Source organism: Cajanus cajan, chromosome 9 (assembly GCF_000230855.2).
Source record: "Cajanus cajan strain Asha chromosome 9, NIPB_CcT2T_4, whole genome shotgun sequence".
NCBI lineage: Eukaryota > Viridiplantae > Streptophyta > Magnoliopsida > Fabales > Fabaceae > Cajanus > Cajanus cajan.
The window spans coordinates 5836607-5861844 of NC_138525.1; the positions used below are offsets into that span (position 1 = coordinate 5836607).

The 25238-nt window shown below is 26.9% G+C and overlaps 3 protein-coding genes across 3 annotated transcripts; 2 read left to right on the top strand and 1 right to left on the bottom strand.

The window, feature by feature from the left end:
- Positions 1–10455: 10455 nt before the first annotated feature.
- Positions 10456–13333, top strand: LOC109817440 (peroxidase P7). The gene is made up of 4 exons (XM_020382683.3): positions 10456–10758; positions 11031–11222; positions 11303–11468; positions 12818–13333. Exons 1-4 carry the CDS (start codon positions 10546–10548, stop codon positions 13201–13203), a joined length of 957 nt encoding a protein of 318 aa, XP_020238272.1. The 5' UTR covers positions 10456–10545; the 3' UTR covers positions 13204–13333.
- A 242-nt stretch (positions 13334–13575) lies between these two features.
- On the bottom strand, positions 13576–16253 carry LOC109792972 (sororin-like protein). Its single transcript, XM_020352433.3, has 4 exons — positions 15967–16253; positions 15721–15862; positions 15245–15314; positions 13576–14026 (listed from the first exon to the last, which is right to left on the bottom strand). Exons 1-4 carry the CDS (start codon positions 16184–16186, stop codon positions 13874–13876), a joined length of 585 nt encoding a protein of 194 aa, XP_020208022.1. The 5' UTR covers positions 16187–16253; the 3' UTR covers positions 13576–13873.
- Positions 16254–22220: 5967 nt separating this feature from the next.
- On the top strand, positions 22221–23022 carry LOC109795455 (uncharacterized). Its single transcript, XM_020354969.3, has 3 exons — positions 22221–22352; positions 22431–22524; positions 22597–23022. The coding sequence occupies exons 1-3, from the start codon at positions 22304–22306 to the stop codon at positions 22748–22750; spliced, it is 297 nt and encodes a 98-aa protein (XP_020210558.1). The 5' UTR covers positions 22221–22303; the 3' UTR covers positions 22751–23022.
- The last annotated feature ends 2216 nt before the right edge of the window (positions 23023–25238 follow it).

Genomic DNA, 25238 nt, shown 5'->3' on the forward strand with positions numbered 1-25238 from the left:
TAGTAAAATCTAGCATAAATTTTGATATTCATCTTAATTTTCTTTTTCTAGTTAAATGCGTTTGAAAAAACTCACCAGTCACCACCATTTTGGAGAACGCGTCCCGTGGGTGTCTGATCAAGTATCAGACACTATAATTAACCCATTCAAAATTGGATTCTAGTAGATAAGGGAGCATTTTTGGGCCAGGCTTTGTTTCGAATACGCATACAATTGCACATTATTGGACTTAATATGGGCCATTTGTTACTTCTTTTTTGGTAATAGACTCATGATATATACACCTCTTTTTTTTAAATAAGAACACCTTTTTTATTTTTTTTTTAATTATAAAATATTATAATTTTTTTTCAAAAAAATTTTAATTTTATATTTTTAACTTTCAATTTGCAATTTTCTTCTTTTTCTTCACATATTTTTTTTCTCTTTTAGTTTTCACATGCTATCAAAATAGGTGAGGTGAAAGAAAGGTAAGAGGGTGTATGTAAAAATTGAAAAAAGAAGAAAAAATATGTGAAAAAAAATCAAATTAAATATTGTGGATGTAAAATTAAAATATAAAAAATTAAAAATTAAAAAAAATTAAGAATATTTTAAATTTTAATTATTTTTTTTTTAAAAAGGAGGTGTATTTATAGAAAAAAGGAGGTGCATATATCATAAACCTTAGTAATACATAGCAAAAAAGGCAAAAAGCGAAAAAAGAGGACATAAAGAAATTCAACTCTCCTAAACAAAATACTTGAACTATCTGCTTGAAGCAGAGGCTGCAACCCCACAGGGATGTCATCAATGATTACTAGCTCGTTTTCGCAATTTGGACCCCACTTGGACAGAAAATCAGTGCATTGGTTACCTTTGCGTAAGGAGTGCACCAGTGACGTTCTCCACTCGTGATCTAACAAATCTTTTATCTCCGCGACTAACACCGCATACCTGTGAAAAGGCTCCCTTGATCCCAAAACTAGGTTGATAGTATGGAGGGAATCAAACACGCATATCACGTTCCTAAAGTTTCTTTGCCAAACAATCATTAATCCCTTCTGAATCATCTCAGTTTAGATTAACATGCAAATAAAAAAAATAGTAAAAAATATTTTTTAACTTCCTATAATTTCACTTATTTTACCTCTTAATTCTTATAGTTTAAGATAAAAAAATTTAGTTTTTATATTTATTTTTTTCAATTCTTTTTAATCCTTATAATTTAAGATAGATCTTTTTAGTTCTTATACTTGCAGTTTTTTCAATTATTTTAGTTATTATCATTAATTTCTTTTTATACTACTATATATTTTATGTTGATGTGATAGAGTTCTTCAATTTTATAAAAGTAAAAAAATGGTGTTTTAACAATGAATGTTGCAAATGAAGCTACAAAAGAAGCACGAGATATTGAAACACCTAATTTAGAGTAACTTCAGTAAAATAATTTCAACATTAAATATACAAAATTAAATTAATATTTTTTGTCATGTCAACATGAAAGAAATAACATTACAAAAAAAATAACGATATAAACTAAAAGAATTGCAAGTATAGAGACAAAAAAAAATTATCTTAAACTATAAGGATTAAAAAATTGATGAAAAAGATAAGTATAGTATATGAATCAAAAAAATTATTTTAAACTATAAAAATTAAAAGGTAAAATAAGTCAAACTATACTTATTAAAAAATATTTTAATAAAAAAAAAGTCTAAAGCAAATTTTTTTTACTTTGTCTCCAAAGTCTTAACGAAATTGTCATATATTTAGTTCCATTTTTCATTTGGTCCTTAGTTAAGATTGAATGATGACCGTAATTTATTTGCAGAAGGTGGCGAAATGGACCCAATGAATTCATTTGGAATTAATTTAAACTCAAAAAATTAACCATGGAAATCAAGACTTTCAATTTCAAACACTTAATTACACTACTTCAAGATTATTGTGGTTTAGATGCAGCATTAATTACCTCTCCCACTTCATGTGACTATATTATACTAACATATGCATTAACACACTCATATATATATATATATATATATATATATATATATATATATATATATATATATTATTAGTTCCTCGTTGAATTAGATAAAAAAAAATCATTGAGGTTATTAATTATGAAATCTTATTTCACATTGAACAAATCAAGAAGAGGACAGACATTTAGTTTTAATTATAAGATACAAAGATTTTTTTTTTATTCAAATCAGTTACTAAGAAGTTAATCATGAACGAAATTCATAAAATATTATAAATATTTTTTCAAAAAAATAAACCATTACATTGCAGCCACGTAAATTGTAAAGTGCAACCAGTTCGCATAAGTCACCTCATTAGTTAAAAGATAGATTTTTGTATGTTCCTTGTGGAGTTTTCTAATTAGGCACCAAAATCCAAAAGTAAATGCATGATCTCCAATAACCAATTGACACCCCAACCTCAGACAGAACATGACCCTACACATTGCCACAAAAAACTGATTTATTTGTTTATTTATGTGACATACTCAAGATTTATCGAGTCACAAGTTGCTAATCTTTTTGTCTATATCACAACTTAGAGCTAAGCTGTCAGTCATTAACTAACTTGTTGAGATAAATTAATCAAGGAGAGAAAACAAAAATTAAGTTAAACAGAAGAGAAGAAAAGACCTTAATGAATTTAGATTTTTCCTCCCAAAAGTTTTAGAAATTTAAAGATTATTTATCGTAAACATATTTATCACTTTAAAGAAATAGGAGTTTCAAACAAATTTTAATAGGTAACAATTATGGTAACAAAATTTCAACCAATTTTTTTTTACATATTACCTCAACTCCTCATATTTTATTTTATTTAAAATTTTATGGAATTAAATGGGTGATTCAAATTTATAGATTATTAGATACAAATTTTTAACTTAATAATCACCGGCTTTTAACAAATTTGTTTTTTCAACTATAATACAAGTCCAAATTACGAAAAATTTATCAATGTAGTTTATCATTCAAAATAATGATTAATTTTCGTTGAAAATTTTCGTTGAAAATTGTGAAAAAAAATTTAGGTGTATATTATGCTCTTAACACAATCTATTTTACATCTAAAATTAATATTTGAATTTTAAACAACTTGATTAAAAGATATAAATCGTTATCAATTATGTCAACTAATATTAATCGACAAATATATTTTTTAATCATTCTAAAAATTACAACAAAAGAAACAAAAAAACACTAATTCTTAATAAAAAGTTATTCGAATGGCATTTGCTATCACTAATAAGAAAGATTAGAGGGACAAAAGTTCTAATCAAATATGTATTATTAGGTTAGAATCATGGAAATAAAAATAAAAAAAATATTATTTATCGGTTAAATCACATCAAAATGAACATCATCAAACAATAAATTAAAATAACTATGACTAAAATAAATAAAATAAAAATTTAGGAAAGATTGGGTTAAAGTGTACTAAATACGATAGATCAGATTAATTGTGTGTAACAGAAGATCTCCAAACCAAAAATCACCGCTAGAAAACACACTTTTAATAATAAGAGAATTATTTCTTTAAGTGAGAGATATATGTTATTTTCTATAATGTGATACTCTTATTGTTTTTCATTATCTTTGTTTTCCCTCTTCCAAGTAAATGTAACTAAATCAATGAAATATAGTAAAAACTAAATCAATGCAATTTAACTCATCAAGCAACAATAAATTCTAACTTTCAAAAATGTTGATAGAACATAACATACAAAAGATAAAATATACAATTTGGTCAAAATTGTTAGAAGATTAATTAATTGAAACTGGAAAATATATTTAATTTAAAATTTAAATTATGAAATAATTTTTCAACACATTAGAGATTTCATACTTTATCATCCAATCTGTTTATTGATTTTTTTTTTAAAATATGTTAAAAAGAGAGTTGTCATTCTTTATTCATGAACATGCAAATAAGACTAATGAGTTTAGCATGAGAATGTCAAACAGATATAAGTTTTGAGAAGAGTTTGATATAAGCTAGAAAATTTGTTTCACAAATAGCTCTCATATAGCTTGCATTTCAAGTTAAAGTTAGCCCCTCATAAATTCCTTGTAATTCATCATTCATAATTGTTGTAAAGCCACAATATCCAGATTAACCAAAAAGTCATTGTCCATTAGCAAATATATTTGGTTAAAGGAAAAGAGAAAAGTGTATTAAAAATTTAAATTTTAATATAGTTGGCCTATATAAAATTCTCATAATTTTATTATAAACACACTTTCAGATTTAATATAAAAAAAACATTTTTCTTTTATATGATTTTTTTTTCTTTTTCTTTTTTTCTTTTTTCGAAACATGTTTCTTACTAGAAGGAATGAAAGAAAAAAAATTGAAAAAAAAACGTTTTCTTTTCTCATTTGTTTTCTTTTTTGAAACATGAGAGGAAAGAAAAAAAATGTAGAAATCATGCATTTTGCTTTCTCTCCAAGTTGAAAAGAAAACAAGAAAAAAGGTTTTGGTGTATTGAAAAGATTAAAATAATCTTATTTTGAATTTTTTATTAAATTATTTATATATATTTTACTTTTAACACAACCAAATAACTTATTAAATTATTTTATTATTTTCTATTTTTAATTTTTCTTTTATTTCTTTTTCTTTAATGAAATGCAAAACATAAATGTTATTATCCACTTATCGTGTCATTTGAAAGGTAGTGATATACTGTGGTGAAATTGAAAATCGTGAGAAAGCTACCTCTCTTTTTTTGATAAATGGAATGAGAAAGCTACCTCTCTTGCTTAAGAACAAAAGCAATTCATTCATACATGAAAAAGACGACAAAGGGTAGTAACTATGACACCTTTAAGAAAAGTAGATAAATTACAACTAAATTCAAAAGTGTAGGTCAATGATCAATGTGCTAAATCATTCTGTAAAACATTATAACAAATAGTTAAATCATAAATGTACAACATTGTTAGTTTGTTACTGTAAATTTTTTCAAGAAAATCCAAAAGTTGTTCTTCAATTCTCGTAATTTATTTTATGTGATTGTTATTCTGATAATTTTATCGTGAGAATTGAGTGCGTGTTTAATTTTAATTTTAAAAGTATTTATTTTTTAAAATATAATTTATTGACAAAGTCAAATAATTATATATTATTCCTGTACTATAAATTATAAATTATAACACACAACCTGATACGCTTGTTTTCTTTATTATTAATAAGATATTTAAAATGATGAGTGTTCAAAAACAATCACCTTAACTTATTACTTTGGCATTTTTTGTGTTGTTATTGTTGTTGATTTTCTTGATATAATCAGTAATTTGACATTTTATTTGTTTACAAAAGAAAGATAATAATAATAAAAGAGAGATAGAAATAGAAAATGAAATATATTTTTAGTAATTTAGTAGAATTGAAAAGAAGAGGAAAATAAGAGAAAAAACATATTTATTAAATAAAATAAAATAAAAATAAAATTGAAACTTGAAGGTTCTCCAATCCGAGCATAGTAACCCTCTGATTGGGGGACCAGTTCCGCTGCAAATTATGACAGAGTTTTGGAGTATTGTTTGAGGTCCACACGGACCGATGTACAGAAAAGGCGAAACAATTACTGTACACACTTTTGGACTAACGAAACTGCTAAAATTTGTTACTGCTACGAGGCAATAATTGTAGCAGTACATTAATGATTTAGTTTGAAGTAGATTATCATTGGTAACGTTCAAGTTTTTTCATCCAAATTTTAACTCAATTATATATTCAAAACTTGTACCATTAATTAAACTAAAATAATTTTGTAAGATAGTTTATATATTAGGCAATAATCTAATTATTGTTTATAATGTATGTTAAAATTGTTTTGTTGTAATTATATTAAGAGTTATAGTTAATTAAAGTAATTTTCAATTGATTAATAATACAAATATTTTATAGTGATAGATAATTGTCAAATATATATATATATATATATATAAATTTTTATTTAATATAGATAATTATTAATATATTTCATATTTTTAATTTTTTTTCACAAAATACTTAGTCAATAATTTATTTTATTTTACAATTTAATTGTTTAAATATTATGTATTTTTAATGTTTTTTCTATGTTAAGGTATAACATAAGGAGGAAATGCTTTAAAAGCTACAAGTCTCAAAGAAAAATCATGGCTCTAAGTTATATAGAAGATTGTTTTAAGTTGGTAATTTTTGTTCAGAGTGATCAAATCCAAGCCTAAAGTGAGCCAAGTCAGAAACTAACCCTTGGAAGTGTCTTTCCTTGCTCAAAACAAGCAAGTTACACATTTAGAACAAGTGAAATTCGCTCAAAGATGCCACATGAAAGCTTTGAGCAAGTGAAATCAGATATTATCTTTGTAGGATTAAGTCGACTCACTCAGATCGATTAATTTGGACACTTTGAGCGAGCAAAATTTACTCAAAGTCACCATAAAAGTGCTTTGAGTGAGTCAGAATAAGGAACATCACTGGAGCACATATAAACTCACTCAAAGCAAGTCACATGTGTGCTTTAAGCGGACACATCTAACTAAAAGTTTATTAGAAAATATTATAAAAAATAGGATCTTTAGAAGGTTTTTGTATTCAAAATTTCACCAACACTTTTCTTAACATGATTTTAGAGAGATTAAAGAGAGTTCTTGTGAGGTTACTCATTGTTACAGATTGCTCAAAGGTCCTTTTTATGTTATATAATCATTAGTCATGAATGACTAAGTTTCTACAATTAGAGATTGTGGTAACTACTAGAATTATGTAATTTTTTTTTCATATTTTTCATTCAATAAAGTTATTATTCAATTAATTGTTTTATTTTTGTATGCTTGTTGTGACGTGATCAATCTATACATGGTTTTATAATTTTTTATTAAGGCTAGAAAATCCTTTTTAAAATTACGACTTAGATAAAATGTTGATGACATTTATTACCAAGGAAAGAATTATGATAAACCTTATTAGTCGACTTTCAGTCCCTGATCTTAATGTAAGATTGCTTAACAAAATTACCAAGGAATTTAGATTTTCCTTAAATAATCTATAATTTCTCACTAAGGAATTAAGGTTTAAATATAATTATAGGTTGTTGAATTAGCTATATAATTTCAACGTTGAATGAAAAATTAAGAGATTTTGCATGGAGAAAGTTAATGAATCAATTTTTAACTGTTCTCATCATCATAAGTTTAAATTCTTCATATTTTATTGTTTTATTTTATTTTTGCTAAATTTAATAATTCTTGTTGAACAAATCTATATTTTTATCAAATTATCTGTTTAGTACCAAAATTATATTAAACAATTATAACTTAAGTTACCATGTATTTGATAACTTGGACTTTTGTTCAATTTACTAGCTACTATAATTGATATACTTACCAAATATGTATCAAGTAAATAGTATCGTTGTCGGGAACTTGCGACATATAATTGTTTAATTATTTTATGCCACTAGATTAGGTTTTTATTTTATTTTATTCTTAAATTCATTAATTTTTAAATTTAATCAAATTATATTTTAATTTTTATTAGATCTCACTTGTTCTTTTTAGCCTAAACTTTGTTTATGCAAGATGAAATTTTAGTCGCAGAGATATACTATGATTTGAAAATCAAAAGGATTTGTAGAAGAAACAATGTTCTGTGAAAGAGACAAATATAAGCAAGCCAATACACTTCAGAATCAAAACTAATGACAGAAGAAGGAACAAATTAATCTTAATCTAATCATGTTCATCTTTTTCCTCCTCCACAACTATAGAAGAGGGCAATGGCTAATTGCATGACACACTATGGTCCTAGGGGGTTCAAAAACATTGCATGACCTACTACATTGTTAAATCTAATAAGGGAAAATCAATTTTCTAGAGCCAATAACAAAGATCCCCATACATACTTGTAGGAGTGTTTAATAAAATTATCAAGAAATTGATATTTTCTTTAAACAACCTAGAATTTTTCACCTAAAAAATTAGGGTTCAAATATAATTGTGAGATATTGAATTAATCGTATAATTTCAACATTTTATGAAAAATTAAGAGGTTTTACACGAAAAAAGTTTGTGCATCAATCTCTACTTGTTCTCATTTTAAGTTTAAACTCTTCACAATACTATTTTATTTTATTTTCACTAAATTTGACAATTTTTATCAAACAAATTTATATTTTTATTACAATATTTATTTAGTACCAAAATTATATTAAACAATTTTAACTTAAGTCCATGTGGATTTGATAATTTGGACTTTTGTTCAATTTACTACCTACGAGAATTGGTATACTTGTCAAATGTGTATCAATGACAAACTATAAAAATTGCTCTTTACACTAATTTAAGCTTAATTTTTAGTTATTAGTGTAATTCTTTTTATATTATCAACTAATTAAAAATCATGTCAATAAAATCTTTTACATTACAAAATTTAAATTTTTTATCATACATATAAATTCATGATTCAGTGAGTATGTAAAAAAAAAATTATATTATCATGTATCTTAATTATGAGGAGGGTTCAAAGGACATCAGTGTAACTTTTATCAACTATTTCATTATTCAATAACTTTCAATTAAATATGAAAATTTCAAAACTTACCATTAGATTAAAAATTCCTTACACCTAGATCATGTATAAAAAAATTATATTAATCCAAAATGATTTAATACCAAATTTTTATAGAACAAAATTAACATAATATATTTAATTATCTTTAAATTGTTGTTTAATTTTAACTAAATTTGAAGATAATATAAAGTTATAAGTCAACAATTGAATCAACAAAACTCACATTTAACATTAAATTATTGAACTGTGTAATAATTGATAAAAATTACACTTAGGACGTTTAAACTCTCCTCTTTAATTATACTTTTAAAAGGTTTTATGCATAATTTTAAAGTAATAATTTTAATAGGAGTTTGATTAATTTGGATAAATATTTAGTAATATTTGTATAATATCAATTAATTAATAATTACTTTAAGATTTAAATATATTTTTGATTCATATAAAAGCATCCATTCTACTCTTTAAATAAGTTAGTTCATACATACACCTCAATTTAAAAAAAAAAAAAAAAAAACTTGCTTAATCTTCACTCTAATAGAAGTTCCTATGAAATAATTACTTAATTCATAAATTTATTTTCTCTCTCATACACATATACAAATGTTAAACAATTCAATAAAAAATGATTGTTTAATTTTCTAATTTCAAGTAACTCAAAATTACATGTAACATATCAAAATAATTTATATTTATTTTTTATTGTTAAGTAACTTTTAAGCAATTCTGAAAATGCTTTAAGTTTAAGGGTATTTTTTTAAGTCTTAGAATGAGTTTTTTTAGTTAATGTTGTTGGGCTTCGTCTATCTCTTGTTAATGTGGTTAATGGATTGTGAATATGTCTAATGGAAATGAATCATGGCACATCAATTAAGCTATTAAATTTTGTCATCTCATTTAACGAAGCCACGTCAGTGTCACCCAAATTTCACAAAAGTTTAACGCTGTCAGTGGTTCCTTTGCCTTACTCGTTGTCCCTCACGAGCTTGTCTTATTGGTATGTTTCATAGCTTACGCCTATTTGTTATGGGCTTTCTCAATCATACTAATTCTATAATTCACAATCTCTCAAATGTGTTTCTACCTCACAATATATAGCAATGGTAGATGACCCTTTTATAAACTGAATTTAAGATTATTCTAATATCATCTTAAAATGTTAATTAAAGCATAATTCAACTTTATAAAATTAATTTATAAGATAATGATTTCTCTTCAATATATATCAATGATGGATGATCCTTTTATAGAGTGAATCTATGCTAAACTCTGATATAATTGTAACTTTAAGTTTAATTCAACTCTATAAAATTAATTTATAAGATAATAATTACTATATATTAATAATTATACTATATTTGGTATGTGATTTCTAATATTTATCTTTCCAAATAATAATGTCAAAATTTAGTCACGTGGCGTTCACAAATAGGAAAAGAAAATGAGAACAAGAGATGAAAAATCACTCCACGTATACAATTCTGAATATAGGAATGTGCATGACACAGTATACAACAATGACAGCATACGTTTAAAACAACGAAAATAAATTAGTTTAAAATTTGTAAACGTCATACTGGAGTTTCTTTTATTAATAGTATAGATTCATAGTCATCCCATCCTCTAAACTAAATCTATTCAGCATTTGATCCACGAACAGAACGCAATCAAAAAAAAAAAAAAGTTTTGTTCTGTTTATTCATTGTTGTTCCACTATTTTCATTGAGAATTGAAAAAAAATAATAATAAATCATGCACTTTATCCTATTACATTTTTAATATATATCACACATAAGTTAACAGTCCAAGAATAAAATTGCCCTTTTTTAACACGTTTATCAAACGCTCAACAAACAGGATGACCCTATTATTTTGTCTTTTACAATTTAGAAATAAGCGATGTGTTCAATTAACTGGTTAATTTGGTCCATCCTTGTATAAGAGAAAGCAGCAATTATTTGGTATGTATCCTGTATGAAAGTTCCAATGGCTTCTTACTACTTCCTCTTGCTCGTTCTTGTCGGTGCAACCACTGCTTCTGGGGCAGAGCTATGCACAGACTTTTACTCATGCAACTGCCCAAATTTGTTGCCAATAGTGAAGAAAGGAGTCGCCAAAGCCCTTCAAAAAGAACCACGCATGGGAGCTTCCTTACTTCGATTGCATTTCCATGACTGCTTTGTAAACGTGAGTATATAATAATATAATTATACATTTAACTTTACTTCATATTATTCATTATCACACCACTCTCAGATGTGAGTTTTATCTTGATAACATAAAGAAGTGTTAAAAATTACACATTATCTAATTATATGACTAAAATAATATATATAAATGAAGAATTGGAAAATCTTTGTTGTATTTTATAAACTAGTTTTGTAAAATTAAATTAGAGTTTTAAGTTTATGAAATTAAGTTGGCTTACATACATAATGATATAATGATATGATATGAAGGGTTGTGATGCATCAATATTGTTGGATGATACAAGCAACTTTGTTGGAGAGCAAACGGCAGCAGCTAACAACCAATCAGCTAGAGGGTTCAATGTGATTGATGATATTAAAGGGAGTGTGGAGAAAGAATGTCCCAGAGTGGTGTCCTGTGCTGATATTCTTGCTCTGGCAGCTCGAGATTCAGTAGTTTATGTAATGTTCTATGATTCTATTTGTTTGGTCCCAGTTAGAATTATCGATAATTAATGTATTTTTGTGGAAAACATTTGCAGTTAGGAGGACCTTCGTGGGAAGTAGGGTTGGGGAGAAGAGATTCTACAACAGCAAGCAGAAGTGATGCTAATAATAGCATTCCCGCGCCTTCCCTCTCTCTAACTGCTCTCATCAAGAATTTTGCAAATCAAGGCCTCTCAGTTACAGACTTGGTGGCTCTTTCAGGTGCTACAATAAATGATCAAAGTGTCTCCAATCAGTTCAAATAAATGTTTTTTTTTCTCCATTGGGTTCTAAAAATGGTTCTTTTACATGTGCATCATAGATTTCTTCTTAAAAAATATTTCTAGTAGAAAAAAAAATAACTATTTTCATAATTTAAAATGAGATTATACATTAGTTAAACATTGTGTAAAAGCTAACATGAGAGTTTCAATAAATTAGTTATATATAAATTGGTTTATTTTATTTTTGTTTGTATTACTTTTCTCAGAAGTGCTTTTAGAACTATCTAAATGTGTCCATGTAAAACCCAAATGTGATAAATATAAAAAATTGTGGAATGATTATATTGACACACATGAACTTTCTTGCAATACTAATTTATGGGTTGTATACCAAGTAAAAATTGAGATTAAATAATTTCACAAAAGATGACCGATGCAATAAAAAACATTGTAACTATCATATTGAAGTACATTTTTTTTTTTGAGAGGTTGAAGTACATATTTTTAACTTTAAAGAAAAATACTAAAATAGTTTTCATATTTCATTGTTTTTAAAAATACCTACATGATTGCTTTTTGTAGACATTATAATTAAAGACTCACTTTTTCTTTCAAATAAGCTAAAAAAAAGGCACAAAATTTATTTCATTTCATGTAATCCAATACAAACTCATTATTTACTCATCTGCTTTCCATTGAGGTATGAAATTAGAAACAATTTATCGTTTTCCTATTATTCGGTTTTCTTTCAAAATAATGTAATAAAATTCTTATACCTGAACACAAAATATATAATCAAGGACATAGTAATTTTATTTCATTTTATCTCAATTCCATTTGAGTTCATCATTCATTCTTTATTAAATATCCCATCATATTAATCTAGGTATCTCATGGTAATTTCTGTGTCTACACGTCAAAACGGATTCTAGTACTCTTAATATTGAATGGGTAACATAGCTACCCTTTCCTGGTCACTGTCACAAATGAAAGGAAATCAACCGGTATCAATTAAGGGTGTTGTGTTGCCCTATCTATTCGTCTGTGGTGTTCTGTTCCTCCTTATTGCCAAAACAGATGACCACTCTGTAGTCAGTTGTTCCAAAGTTGTGCTTGAAAAAATATTTTAGTGAATCTGGCGTTTCATTTTTTCCTGGAGAATATAATTTTTCATTTTGAAAAAAGAAAAAAAACACTTTTTCCTGTGCAATATCTTCCGTTTCCTGCACTGAATTTTGTTGTTCTGTAAGAACACTGGTACTAAAGAAATGAAAGAATCAGAATTCCATTTTAGCTTGCATATTCACCAAAGTGTTTTAACTCATTAACAGTAGCTTTCAATAACAGGGGCACATACGATTGGGCTGGCTCAATGCAAAAATTTCCGAGCTCACATCTACAATGACTCCAACGTTGATCCCTCATACAGGAAGAACCTGCAGAGCAAATGCCCCAAAAGTGGAAATGACAATATACATGAAGCCCTTGACCACCAAACTCCAATCCATTTCGATAATCTATACTTTCAGAATTTGGTGAGTAAAAAGGCTCTTCTTCATTCCGATCAGGAACTGTTCAATGGCAGTTCTACTGACAATTTGGTAAAAAAATACGCTACAAATACTGCTGCCTTTTTTGAAGACTTTGCCAAGGGCATGGTCAAATTGAGCAACATCAAGCCTCTCACAGGAAGCAAGGGCCAGATCAGAATCAATTGTGGGAAAGTCAATTAAACATAAGCAAGTGATGTATATGTTTAATATAAATTCAATTTCCCTCCTCCAAAATTATGTCAAATAACTTTATCCTCGCACCCTCAAGCAACCTGGTTTATCATCAATAAACTACCTAGTTTTATATGCATATCATACATGCACATGACTTTTGAGACAAGCATATCATCATCCCTGCTAACATATGCAATGAACATAATCATAAGACATATAGCATCTATATGAACGACGATATGCCACATTAAGAATATCAGCATCTAAGTCTGCTTTGAAATCTATATATATCTAGCTATGTATCCAGAAAATTTGTATCTCTTTGCATTTGCCCGGTAAGGTTTTTAAAGAATCATCAAATTAAAATGAAGCAAGACATTAAAACCAAATATTCATTAAATATAAGAATACTACCACACTACTAAAAGAAATTTACAAGAGAAATAAGAAAGAATTTCCAAGGACAATTAATGTGTTAGACTAAACGGTTTAAACTTTGATTGTTCCCACTAGACTATTACAAAAGATTATTAAGAACTTACATTTATACATTTGGTCAAAAGAGATGACACCGAGGTAGTTACTTCAACGTGAAAATACTATACCACAACTATACAACCTTCCAAGACAAAAATGTTTCAAACTGCTATATATAGTTTTTTTTACTTCTCTACGCTTAATCCAACTCATCAGAGTCATCATCAGATTTAGCCTCCACTAGCAGTTCAAATTCGTCAATCTCTTTAAAGTATGCTTTCTGTTTTTCAATAAAATCTTGCACCTGAGGATCCTTGAACATATCTTTTTCAGATGACAAAGCACGCTGTTTCTGAAAATGTAGCAGATATGCATCAGACACTGGCAAAATATCTATTTTAACATGATTGGATATGTAACTGAAAAACAAGAAATATGCAGAATCTATGGTCTATAAGAAAGATTAGCACATTTCTCCTGCCAAAAGAAAATGTCATGTGTAGGGGGAAAACAGAAGTACATGAAGATAGAAAGTACTGGAAAATCAAGTAGGTTAATAGGATGATATTCTAATATTATATTTATATTTTTAATTCCCTAAATACTAGATAATGCCATTTGTAGGGACATCCTTATTTTAATCTTCTCTATAGTTTTTGGCTCTTTAATGGTAGAAATCTCTCACTGAAAGCACAAATGATAGGTAACAAAATACTACTCTATCACTATTCTTATATTTCTACCATTAAAGAGCTAAAAAACTATAGAGAAGATAAAGATAAACTGAAATATTTTCATTCCTCCTCCAAAGTTACATTATTTATTACTCAATAACTATAAGGATGACCCAACAAGTGTCATCATTTAGTATAAAAATATAAACTATATACAATATTAGAATATCATCCTATTAACCCACTTGATTTAATTCCCTTCTTTTGGGTCTTGTAAGGCTCATCCTATCATCAACCCAACAACTATTTCAATGATTTTAATAGGACAGTGAGTAATTTGTAATGACAAAAGAAATCTAAATAGTTAGGAATCACAATAACTATCTGAGATTGAATTTTGATCAACTTCCATTGTACACACTTTTAAACTATTCCAAATGCAATAAAAAAAGGTGGTCCAGAGAACAAGACTCCCACTATATCTTAATGAATGGATAGATTTTATCCTATACAACATGTGACCAGGTGGCAATCTTACCATTGCATAAAGCTCACCCTTCACACAAATTCAAATCCTACAAATAGTGAAAACACCCATTATATTTTAGATGTGAGTAAATTTTACAATTCTTCCTTTTTCTACAATTGATTGTGTAGTTTCATAAGACATCAAGAGAGGTTGGCATAAAACTGTTTGATGATGATTAGACAAAAGACTTGAGATCAATCATGCCATGGAGATTGACATACTCACCAAAAAAAGCAGGAATACTCATCTTAAACAGTAAATAAATAATCCTTGGAAAATGCTCATTGCAATATAACTAGAGCCAGAGGGGTTTGAGTTTCCTAATAAAATCACAGAAACTTGGAAATTTAATAGTAAATTAACATACCTTTGTACGAGGAACTGTCAATGCCTTGGCTTTGGGTAGGTTCACACCTTCAAACTCATCATTTTTTTCACTGTTTTTTCATTACAAAATCATACACAACAATAAGTACACGGTAAAACATCCTAGAAAGAGACAATAAAAAGAAAAAATCAAACCCAGTTCCCTTTATCAATTCAAGATAAGAGATATAATGAATCTATCCAACTATAGCAAAGATACCAACAAAAAAAGAAACCGGAAAATTTAAAGCAATGCACTGACAAATCAGGACAGATTACATAGGTGAAAAAAAAGGGTAACTCTGAATCAGGAATCTATTCAGGAAAGCTTGTTACAATTCTACATCTATTGGAAGGTCAATGAAAAATATTTTTAGTCTTTTATTAAAATAAGAAATAGAAAATAAGTTTTAGAGTAAGTTTGTTAGAATACTTTAGAGAGGTCCTTTCACCCGAAGAGTGGTAGTAACCAATTACCGAGTATTGGAGAGCTTGAAATTGGGTGTCCTACTTTCAGGAACAGCCACTGCCTTCCCTTTATCCCTCCTTCGTTTTCTGGAACAAGTCCTTCGGCTGTAGACTACTGAAATAGGCTCAGAAGCTTCAACATCAACAGTCCCTAAACCCAAAAAAAAAAAAAAAAAGGAATCGCAATGTTTAAGCACAATAGAGAAAGTTGAAACATAATTAGAGACATTATCTAGGGATGAGTGATTAAATTACCGTGGAGAGGTGTTGTGGAGGGAGTAGGCGGTGAAAGAGAGGTAGGGTTTGTGACAGTATCGAGATTGGTGGTGGTAGAAGAGATGGTTTTAGGTTTATTGAGTGCGGAAGAAGAAGAAGAAGAAGGAGAAGAAGTAGGGTTGGTTTTGTGAGGTTTGAGGGAAGAAGAAGTGTTGGTGCAATCGGAAAGAGGCTTTCTGCGTCTTTGGTTAGCTTCCATTACTACTGCTGCCTTTGGTTTTCCATTCACAAATATGCTTATTCTTCTGCGTCCCTCTCAAATTGCGGGAATTTATTTTACTTTAATTGCAAGTTGGTTCATGATATATACATTTTTTTTTTTTTTACAAGTATATTTTCTTTTAAAAAATTAATTAAAATTTTAAAATATTTTTAATTTTTTGTTTTAAATTTTTTAATTTTATATTCATAATATTTAATTTAGTATTTTTTTAATCATTTTTTCTCTTTTTTTCAATTTTTATATACACCCCTTTATTTTTCTTTCATCCCAACAATATGTGAAATTTGAAAGAGAAAAAAAAAGTATGTGAATAAAAAAAAGAAAGTACTAAATTAAAAGTTAAAAGTGTAAAATTAAATTTTTTTAAAAAAATTATAATATTTTATAAAAATTTTTAGAAAAGAGGTGTACTTATAAAATAAAATAAAAAAGTGTATATATTATGAGCCTTGCAAATTTAGATAATATGGGCTACAACCTCTACATGATATGGCCCATATTCGGTGACAGGCCTTGTCAAATCCAACATGGATTTGGGCTTCCTCTTCCCATATTCAATTAGATCATAATATATACACTTCCTTTTTTTATAAGTACATTTATTTTTAAAAAAATAATTAAATTCTTAAAATATCTTTAATTTTTATTTTTCTATTTTTTTTATTTTACACTCTTTAACATTTAATTTAACATTTTTTATATATTTTTTTCTCTTATTTTCACATTTACCTCCTTAATTTTTTTTACTTCCACCTATTTTGATAGATAATTTTAATTTTTTTTAGTTTTACATTATTCTTTTTTCTTTCAGTTTTCTCACTGATTTCATTATTCACATAGTACTCTAAAATAGTGAAAATATTTTTTTTCATAACATTAAATTTAATGTTAAGGTTTTTGGAGGGGTGAAAGGAAAGGAAGTGTTGGAAAAAAATGTGTGTCTAGTTTGATAGAAATTGTCGAAGAAGCTACACGTACCTACAATGTTGTCGCCTATCAGTTCTATGATTTTGGTGCATGTGAAAAAGTAAAAAAAGTGAGAAAATAAAAGAATAATATAAAAATCGAGAGAACTAAAACTACCACTAAAATAAGTGAGAAATTGGAGGAAAACAAGATAGTGCATGTGAAAACTGAAAAATAAAAAGAAGGAGGTGTGTGAAAATAAAAAATAGTAACTTGAAAGTTAGAGATGTAAAATTAAAAATTTTAAAAATAAAAAAATTATAAATGTTTTAAGATTTAAAAAAAATAATAAAAGAGGTATACTTAAAAAAAAAAAAGAGAAAGAAAAAAAAAAGAGGTGTATATATCATTATCCATTCAATTATTCATATACCCAATCAAGATTACTATGACACTATCCACCCTCTATATTATTATTTAAATTGCTCACCTGTTAAGAAAAACAATTATTTGACCTGAATACTCTAATGCATATATGTTTACATTTTTTATATATTTTTTTTATTTATTATTTCCTTTCTTTTATACCTTTTTCTTTCTATATCTTCCATCCATACCCAATTATTGACTTTTAAAAGAAAATGGAATGTATTATAAATTTTTTCTTAAAATTTAAATCAATATAATTAGACCAAAAAAATTATTTAATTAGGTGTAAAATAAAATGCAAAAGGGACAAATATCAATGATTTACTACATGAACTTTTCTAGTTTTTATTTTTACATTGTTTATATTTAGAGGTGTTAAACTGATTAGAGTGAGTTGAACTAACTTGATATATATAAATTTAATGTTATTTTAGGTTCACTTGATTTGATTTATATGTTCTTTTTAATTACTATTTTTTGGCTCAACCTGACCCATGTCAAGTCATCAGGTCAAATTGACCTAACTAAAAAATACATTTAAAAAATTAACATACTTGGTATTCAACAAGACTTAAGACCAGGGGACAACACTAACTGTAAGTAATAAAGGAACAAATGATAACTTAAAAGAGATAACAAAAATGTCATAACAAAAAAATACTAGCTAGATAAATATATTTGAATAATTGAGCAAGAAAAAAAATCACATAATAAAGAAAAAGAATGTTTCTTACAAAGTGAAGTGGTATCCTGTAATTTTGTGGTCTAAGCAGTGATGGCAAATCATTATTGTCACTTCGTGAGCACAAGTATGAATGTGATTGTGTCTTTGTTTACTTCAACAAACAAAACAAAAATGATGAGTCAAGAGGTCAAGCCATCGAGGGGGCAATGGATCCATGGGAGTAATAGAATTCTCAAAGCAATTAATCTTAACTCTAGGTTTGAAATTACAACTTTTTAAACAAATATAAAAAGTGTAAAATGATTACTATTGTAGTATTGTCATATTTCATGCTACTGTTTTTATACACATATTATAGATTGATATTGATTTAAATTATTTCACTTTCTATTTTAATAGGTCGGTCTGACTTAAGTTCATTTGGCAAATCAGGTCAAAATGGTCTAATTCTATCTTGGTCATCTTTTTTAAAAACCTAGACCAACCTTATTTATGGATTGACCATATTCAAGTTAATAATGTTACAATTGTGGAGAAAAGAAAGAAATCGAAGGAGATTGAATATGTTAATAAAAAAAACTCAACACTTTTCAAAATAACAAATTAGTGACAAAACCTTACGAGTGTAGATGAAGAGCTAAGCAAGAAAAACACATTATATTTTTATATTAGTTCATCTCAACCATTGAGACTATGCCCAGTTTTTAATTAATCCAATTCAGGTTCTACTATCTTTTACAGAGATACAAATATTATTTCACAAGTCACTTCTACCTCAACTTAAGTATTCTTTGACTATTCTCTTTAAGTAACTACCTTAATGCTTATATTAAATGTATTTCACCAAATTGTCACTTCTTATTTTATTAGGAAAGTTACTTGTCACCTTTTAGGTACTAAAAGAGGGGAATCATACGCGTGAATGTTCAAAACAATTTTCTTTTGAGATTTTGCATACTTTGAGGGATATACTAGTCATTCTTTTCATGAAAAACATGTATTTTATTCGTTAGTGAAGTGTGAGTACTAAATAAGCTTTTTTCCTTTCAATTTGTTAAGGAGTCATGTAAACAAAAATGGTTTTGTTAGCATACATCATAGATGATATAAATACAAAGCATATGTCTTATAGATGAAGTGTTTCGTTTGTTAAACTTAACGTCATAATAATTGATTGTCTAATTACTATTTGTCATATAGCTTGATTTAAAAAAAAAATTCTATACAAATATTTATATTTGTTATCATTAAAAGCTTAAAGTCCGACAAATCTAGGATTATCTTGAACATAACGACTATAATTTCTATTTCTCATTTTTTTATTCTATCATTAATAATTTAAAAATATTCTTACAAATACTAAATGTTATACAAACAATCAATAAGAGAGAAACTTAGTGGTGGGAAATAGGGATGGCAACGGGGCGGGGCGGGTACGGGTTTCATGATACCCGTCCCCGTCCCCGCAAGTAAAACTCATCCCCATCCCCGTCCCCATACCCGTCGGGTATGGATTTTCATCCCCATCCCCGTCCCCGTCGGGTATCGGGTATACCCGTACCCGTACCTGTACCCGTCAATTTTTTTTTTTTTTTAAAAATATTTTTAAATTTTTTTTTTATTATATTATAATTATAATTAGGTTATTTTTTTATCTCGCATTATAATAAATAATCATACGTAAAAAAATATTAAATTTTTTTTAATATAATTAAATTAAAAGTGAATATTAAATTAAAAATGAGAACGGGGACGGGTACGGGTACGGGTACGGGGCGGGTAAGTACATACCCGTACCCGTACCCGTACCCGATTCAATATATCGGGTTTTACCCGTACCCGTACCCGTACCCGGTCAAACCGGGTATTCCCCGTCAAAGTCGGGACGGGTTCGGGTATTACCCACGAGTACGGGTATATTTGCCATCCCTAGTGGGAAATAGTTTCTCCAAAAACAATGACAAATCATAGCTAAATTTTTTTTATATTATTAAAAAAGGCTCACATCAATTACGGGTCTTTTAACTATTTTTGATAAAATATTATTATAATTAAATTTAGATCATACTTCTCCAATCATATCATGAGTTATCCACATCCTTATTTAATTTTGTTAAGTGATTAATATTACTTTCATTTTTTTATAATAATTGTTTAAGGTTGTTTTACATAAATTAATTAACATAATGATTTTTTATTTTCTATAATATTATTTTTATGTTTTCTATTATACCCTGTTTACTTCATAATAAATGCATAATTGTTGTCACGTGTAAATTAATTAAAAACTAGGTGAGATCCAAGAGTATAATTGGTAACATAACAATTAATCTTATCTTAAAATTAAAAAATGACAAATAAATAAAAATAAAAAAATTACTAAAAATTCAACAAAGAAAAAGGAAGAAAGAGTAAAAAATTAATAATTCAGATGCAAAGAACTAAATAAAATTATATTTTTTCATAAACTTATACTTAAATAGTTAAATATTGTATATAGACACTTTTTCACTACAATTTCTATAAAATTATAGATAAAATTAACATATAAGTATTTTTATATTAAAAATAATCACAACAATGGTCATATTATAAATTTTCAATTTTTTAAAACGTAACACTGTAATAAAATAATTAACTGCATAAATATTATATTAAAATAAATATATCAATAAAAATAATTATCACAAAATTATTTAACTTGAATTTTGAGAAAAAGACATATATAAATCAACTAACCAACAAATTAAAAATGTGAAGCTAGCCAAAAAATTAATGACCTGTATAAGCGGTTGATCAATTTAAAAGAATCTAATTAAATTTGAGTCCAACCTATTAATGGTAGCCCTCTTAGAACTAGTACACAATGGGTCAACTAGCTTATTTTATCAACTTTTAACTTGTTAGATGAATTATTAGGTTGTTAATCGAGTCACACAAATCAGTAAATTATTGATTGAACCTTGCAAACCAATACATATACATCCATACACATGCATTGATACACATTTATAACTAGGATTTTATTTTGTGTAACACACATAATTAATTTTTATTTTATATACTAAATAAGTACTTTCTTTATATATAAATTATATTTTAACTTTATGATAAATAACTTATATTATAATATAAAATTATTTTTTAAACTATTGATACTTTTTTTTTAAAAATATTGAAAGTTAATTTAGAAATAAAATTGACAATGATAAAATTAGAAGAGATGAAAAATTACGAAAATTTCTTAAAAATATTATCTTTAAAGAATAAGTTAAAGATGCTATTGTTGAAAAATAATTTCTAATAACAATGTTGTTCAAGAGAAATAGAATGATTATTTTGCTGTAAGAGTAAGTATCAACTGAATTACAGTACTTAATAATTCATAATTTACATTTAATTTTAATGTTTAAACCTTTGAATTAATTGTTTTTTTATTTGAATTAATATAGTAAAGTATAAATATGTCAAATTTTGAAGAAAAAAATTTGTTAACGAAATTAAAAATTTAAACTTTTGATTTTCTTTTAGTTCTCCGGTCTAAATGTAATAAGTATTTTTTTTAATGAATCGCATCAACTCTAACTGCTAGTGCATAGTTAATTTAATATGTTCTTGTCACTTGTCAGTACTATCACATGTGATCTAAAACAATTCTACAACAAGTCTTTTTAAAATGATATAAATTAAAAAGATATTTTTGGAGTTTGAAAAAAATTATTTTAAATTTAAAGGATTAAAAATATATTTTAATATATATTTTTTTGAAATGTGAACAAAATTCAGTAAGTTCACTTGAGCTGGTACATGTGGGTAAAAGTAAAGTAATTGGGTGATTTGGTTGAGAAAAGCAAAACATCCTTCAAAAGAAGAAAACCAAACAGCGTAAGCCTCCTGTTTAACCTTTCCAGTGTTCCAATAAAACAGACAGAAACCTTGTAAACTAAGAAACCAAGGGGCCACAAAAGATGATCAAATTACAACCTCACCCTCTTCCTCTCATCTATAAATACTCACTCATAACCTTTCATCAACCCACCTAGCTAGTGGCTACTAAATTTCTAAAGAAGCACATGGAGGCGATTCAATCCTGGGTTTCAAAGCACAAGCTAGTAACAATTGGTAAGTACTTAAGCTTCTCTATTGGACCAATTTCTAGAGAAATTAAATTATAAGGAAATGAATTGGTGTTGGTTGTAGGGGGACTGTGGGCCTCTGGAATTGGGGCATCCCTTGTGGCCTATTCACGTACAACCTCTCCAATCAAGCCTAGTCTTAGGCTTATTCATGCAAGGTACATGTCCCACAAATAGTGTGTTCCTTAACTTTGAGGTTGCACCATTTATTTTTCATTTATCTTTTGTAGGTTGCATGCCCAAGCCTTGACACTGGCAGTCTTGTCTGCTGCCGCGGCTTATCAGTACCACGAGAATCGGGCTGCTCAGCCCAAACCGAAGGCCCAGAGTCCTGCTCCGAGTGTGGCCCACCTTCTTGAAAGGGAGCTCCTAAGTCCTTTCTAATGCATATTTATTTATGCATTATTATTTCACCTAAATGAGGAGAGGGTCCTCTTCCTCTACCATCAAACTTTATGTAATCTTTTTTTAATTATTATATTTATGAGAACCAAGGGGGGAAATAGATTGATCCATGTTCTAAGAGAGATCACCATCCTGCGAGAGCTATGTTTTAGTTTCATAAACACTGGATCTTCTTGAAAAGAGTTGGTGATTGAATTGTGTAAAGCCCATGTTAAAAGACAAGTACTACTTCTATCTTTATTTGTTTTTAATTGTTTCTTGTGAATTAGTTAAACCTCTAATCATTCTAACCAAGAAAATGGACCTCTAATTACTTTGTTTGGCCCGTTGCACAGCACAACTCGCTTCAGTTATTAAACAGTGCCTATGAAGTATATGGACATGGATTATCTAACACTTTTTAAACATTCATACTTTATGTATGTCAAACATGATATTATTAGGTATCGAATTGTTTTTTAATTAGTTTAAATACTCGAGTCCATACTTTTAATGGAATTCAGATATTAGGTAACACTTTTATATGAATGGACGTATCATAGTATTTTTTTTTTAACTTTTACAAAAACAAAAAAAAAAATGTCTCACATTTTTATTATATTTATTATGGCGGAAAATATAAAACTAAATACGTTGACTTAGATAGCAGAATATATCTTTTTTTTTAAAAGATACAGTATCATGTTAGATACCGGAATAATGAAATAATATTTCATAGCTAAGTTTAGAAACTAACAACAATTATTGACCTGGAAAATCCTAAACGAAGAAGGGAAAAACCACTAACAATAGTAGATAATAGTTTTCTCTAAATACGTGCCTCTTAATACAAGGAGAAAACAAGATAATAAAAACACTTTCTCTTGAAAGTAGAAAAATGTACACACTAATCAATGGAAAAATTACGCATATAGTATGAAAAAAAGAGAGGAATCATGTTACTCTAACAAGTATCTCGTCTTTAATTGTTAAATTTTTTTTTAAAAAAATAAAGAGAGAATAACTATTTTAAAGTTACCTAACAAGAAGAAAGACGAGGGAAGGGAATTATATTATTTTAATTCATCATTATCTTTTATTTTCTTTTAATTTAATATAATAATTATACACATTATGTGTGCATAATTTTTCAACAATAATTACACTTAATATATATATATATATATATATATATATATATATTCAGTAATAATTACACATTATGTAATATAATTGATCAATAATTATTATATATATTTTAATTTTTTATAATTCCTTCTTCATTTCCTTTTTCTTTTTTATCTTTCTCTTTCTTTCTCATAACATCTCATTTATGTTGTGTTTAATAAAAAAATAGAAATAAAAAGAACAGAATAAACGAGAAGGATAATAGATAAAAAATAAATTAAAAGTTGAAATTGTTTGATAGAAGGGAAGTAAAAAAGAAGAGCGGGAAAGATAAAATTTTAATTATATTATATTAAAATAAATAAATAAAATCAAAAAATTGATAAATTTAAATATTTTATTTATTTTTATCAAAAAAATAATTAGTTTTTTTTATATATTAACTTATTTTTTAATATATATATATATAGAGAGAGAGAGAAAGAGTTATAATTACACCGGTATAACTTTTACTAAGTGTTACACCACTCAATAACTTTATATTAAATGTGAATTTTGTAAATTCAACCGTTAGATTAAAAATTCATATTACTTTATATGTGTATATCAAATTTTATTAAAATTGAACAACAATTTAAAGGTGATCAAAGTGTTCATATTTTAGTATATTTTGAAATAAATATATTACATCAATTTTATTTTATAAAAATGAAGTATCAAATTATCTTGAATTAATATAAAATTTTGTATATATGATTTAAGTGATATAAACTTTAAATTTAACGATTAGATTTATAAAATTTGCATTTAATATAAAGTTATTGAACGGTGTAATATTTAGTAAAAGTTATATCCGTGTTATTATAACTCTTTATATATATATATATATATATATATATATATATATATATATATATATATATATATTTAAGAATAATGGATTATGTTCGTAAACATAATCAATTATACAAGGAAACGTTTACGTAAAAATTGAAATTTTGCAGCAGATGAATACTAACATTCGCGGATGAACAACAACTTCCATGCAAATCTTCTCACTTTTGTGGGAAAGGTTTTTTATTTTATTTTATTTTTACGGATTTCTTTGCTTTTCTTCGCTCTTCTTCACTGCTAAATAAAGTTGGAACAGTGCCTTCTTTGCCGTTCCATTCTCTATTTCTCTTCCCCCTGACTTCTCTTTTACCAAACACATCGTTAGTCTCCTGCTCCTCTTCTGATTCTCTCATTACTCAAGATATATTTGCCCCAAAAAAACAGAAGATACAATTACCATTTTCATAATATTGTAAGGTCTCTCCATTTTCTTTCTAATTATTTCTTAACAAAAATAGAAATTAAA

Excerpts from the sequence above, each read along its gene's own strand:
- LOC109817440 (XM_020382683.3), top strand. The coding sequence starts at position 10,546 with ATGAAAGTTCCAATGGCTTCTTACTACTTCCTCTTGCTCGTTCTTGTC. Across the intron at positions 10,759-11,030 it reads TCCATGACTGCTTTGTAAAC|GGTTGTGATGCATCAATATT; the intron begins GTGAGTATATAA and ends TATGATATGAAG. Across the intron at positions 11,469-12,817 it reads AGACTTGGTGGCTCTTTCAG|GGGCACATACGATTGGGCTG; the intron begins GTGCTACAATAA and ends TTTCAATAACAG.
- LOC109792972 (XM_020352433.3), bottom strand. The coding sequence starts at position 16,186 with ATGGAAGCTAACCAAAGACGCAGAAAGCCTCTTTCCGATTGCACCAAC. Across the intron at positions 15,315-15,720 it reads TTCAAGCTCTCCAATACTCG|TGAAAAAAATGATGAGTTTG; the intron begins GTAATTGGTTAC and ends ATGAAAAAACAG. Across the intron at positions 14,027-15,244 it reads TGACAGTTCCTCGTACAAAG|AAACAGCGTGCTTTGTCATC; the intron begins GTATGTTAATTT and ends CTACATTTTCAG.
- LOC109795455 (XM_020354969.3), top strand. The coding sequence starts at position 22,304 with ATGGAGGCGATTCAATCCTGGGTTTCAAAGCACAAGCTAGTAACAATT. Across the intron at positions 22,353-22,430 it reads GCACAAGCTAGTAACAATTG|GGGGACTGTGGGCCTCTGGA; the intron begins GTAAGTACTTAA and ends TGTTGGTTGTAG. Across the intron at positions 22,525-22,596 it reads CTTAGGCTTATTCATGCAAG|GTTGCATGCCCAAGCCTTGA; the intron begins GTACATGTCCCA and ends TATCTTTTGTAG.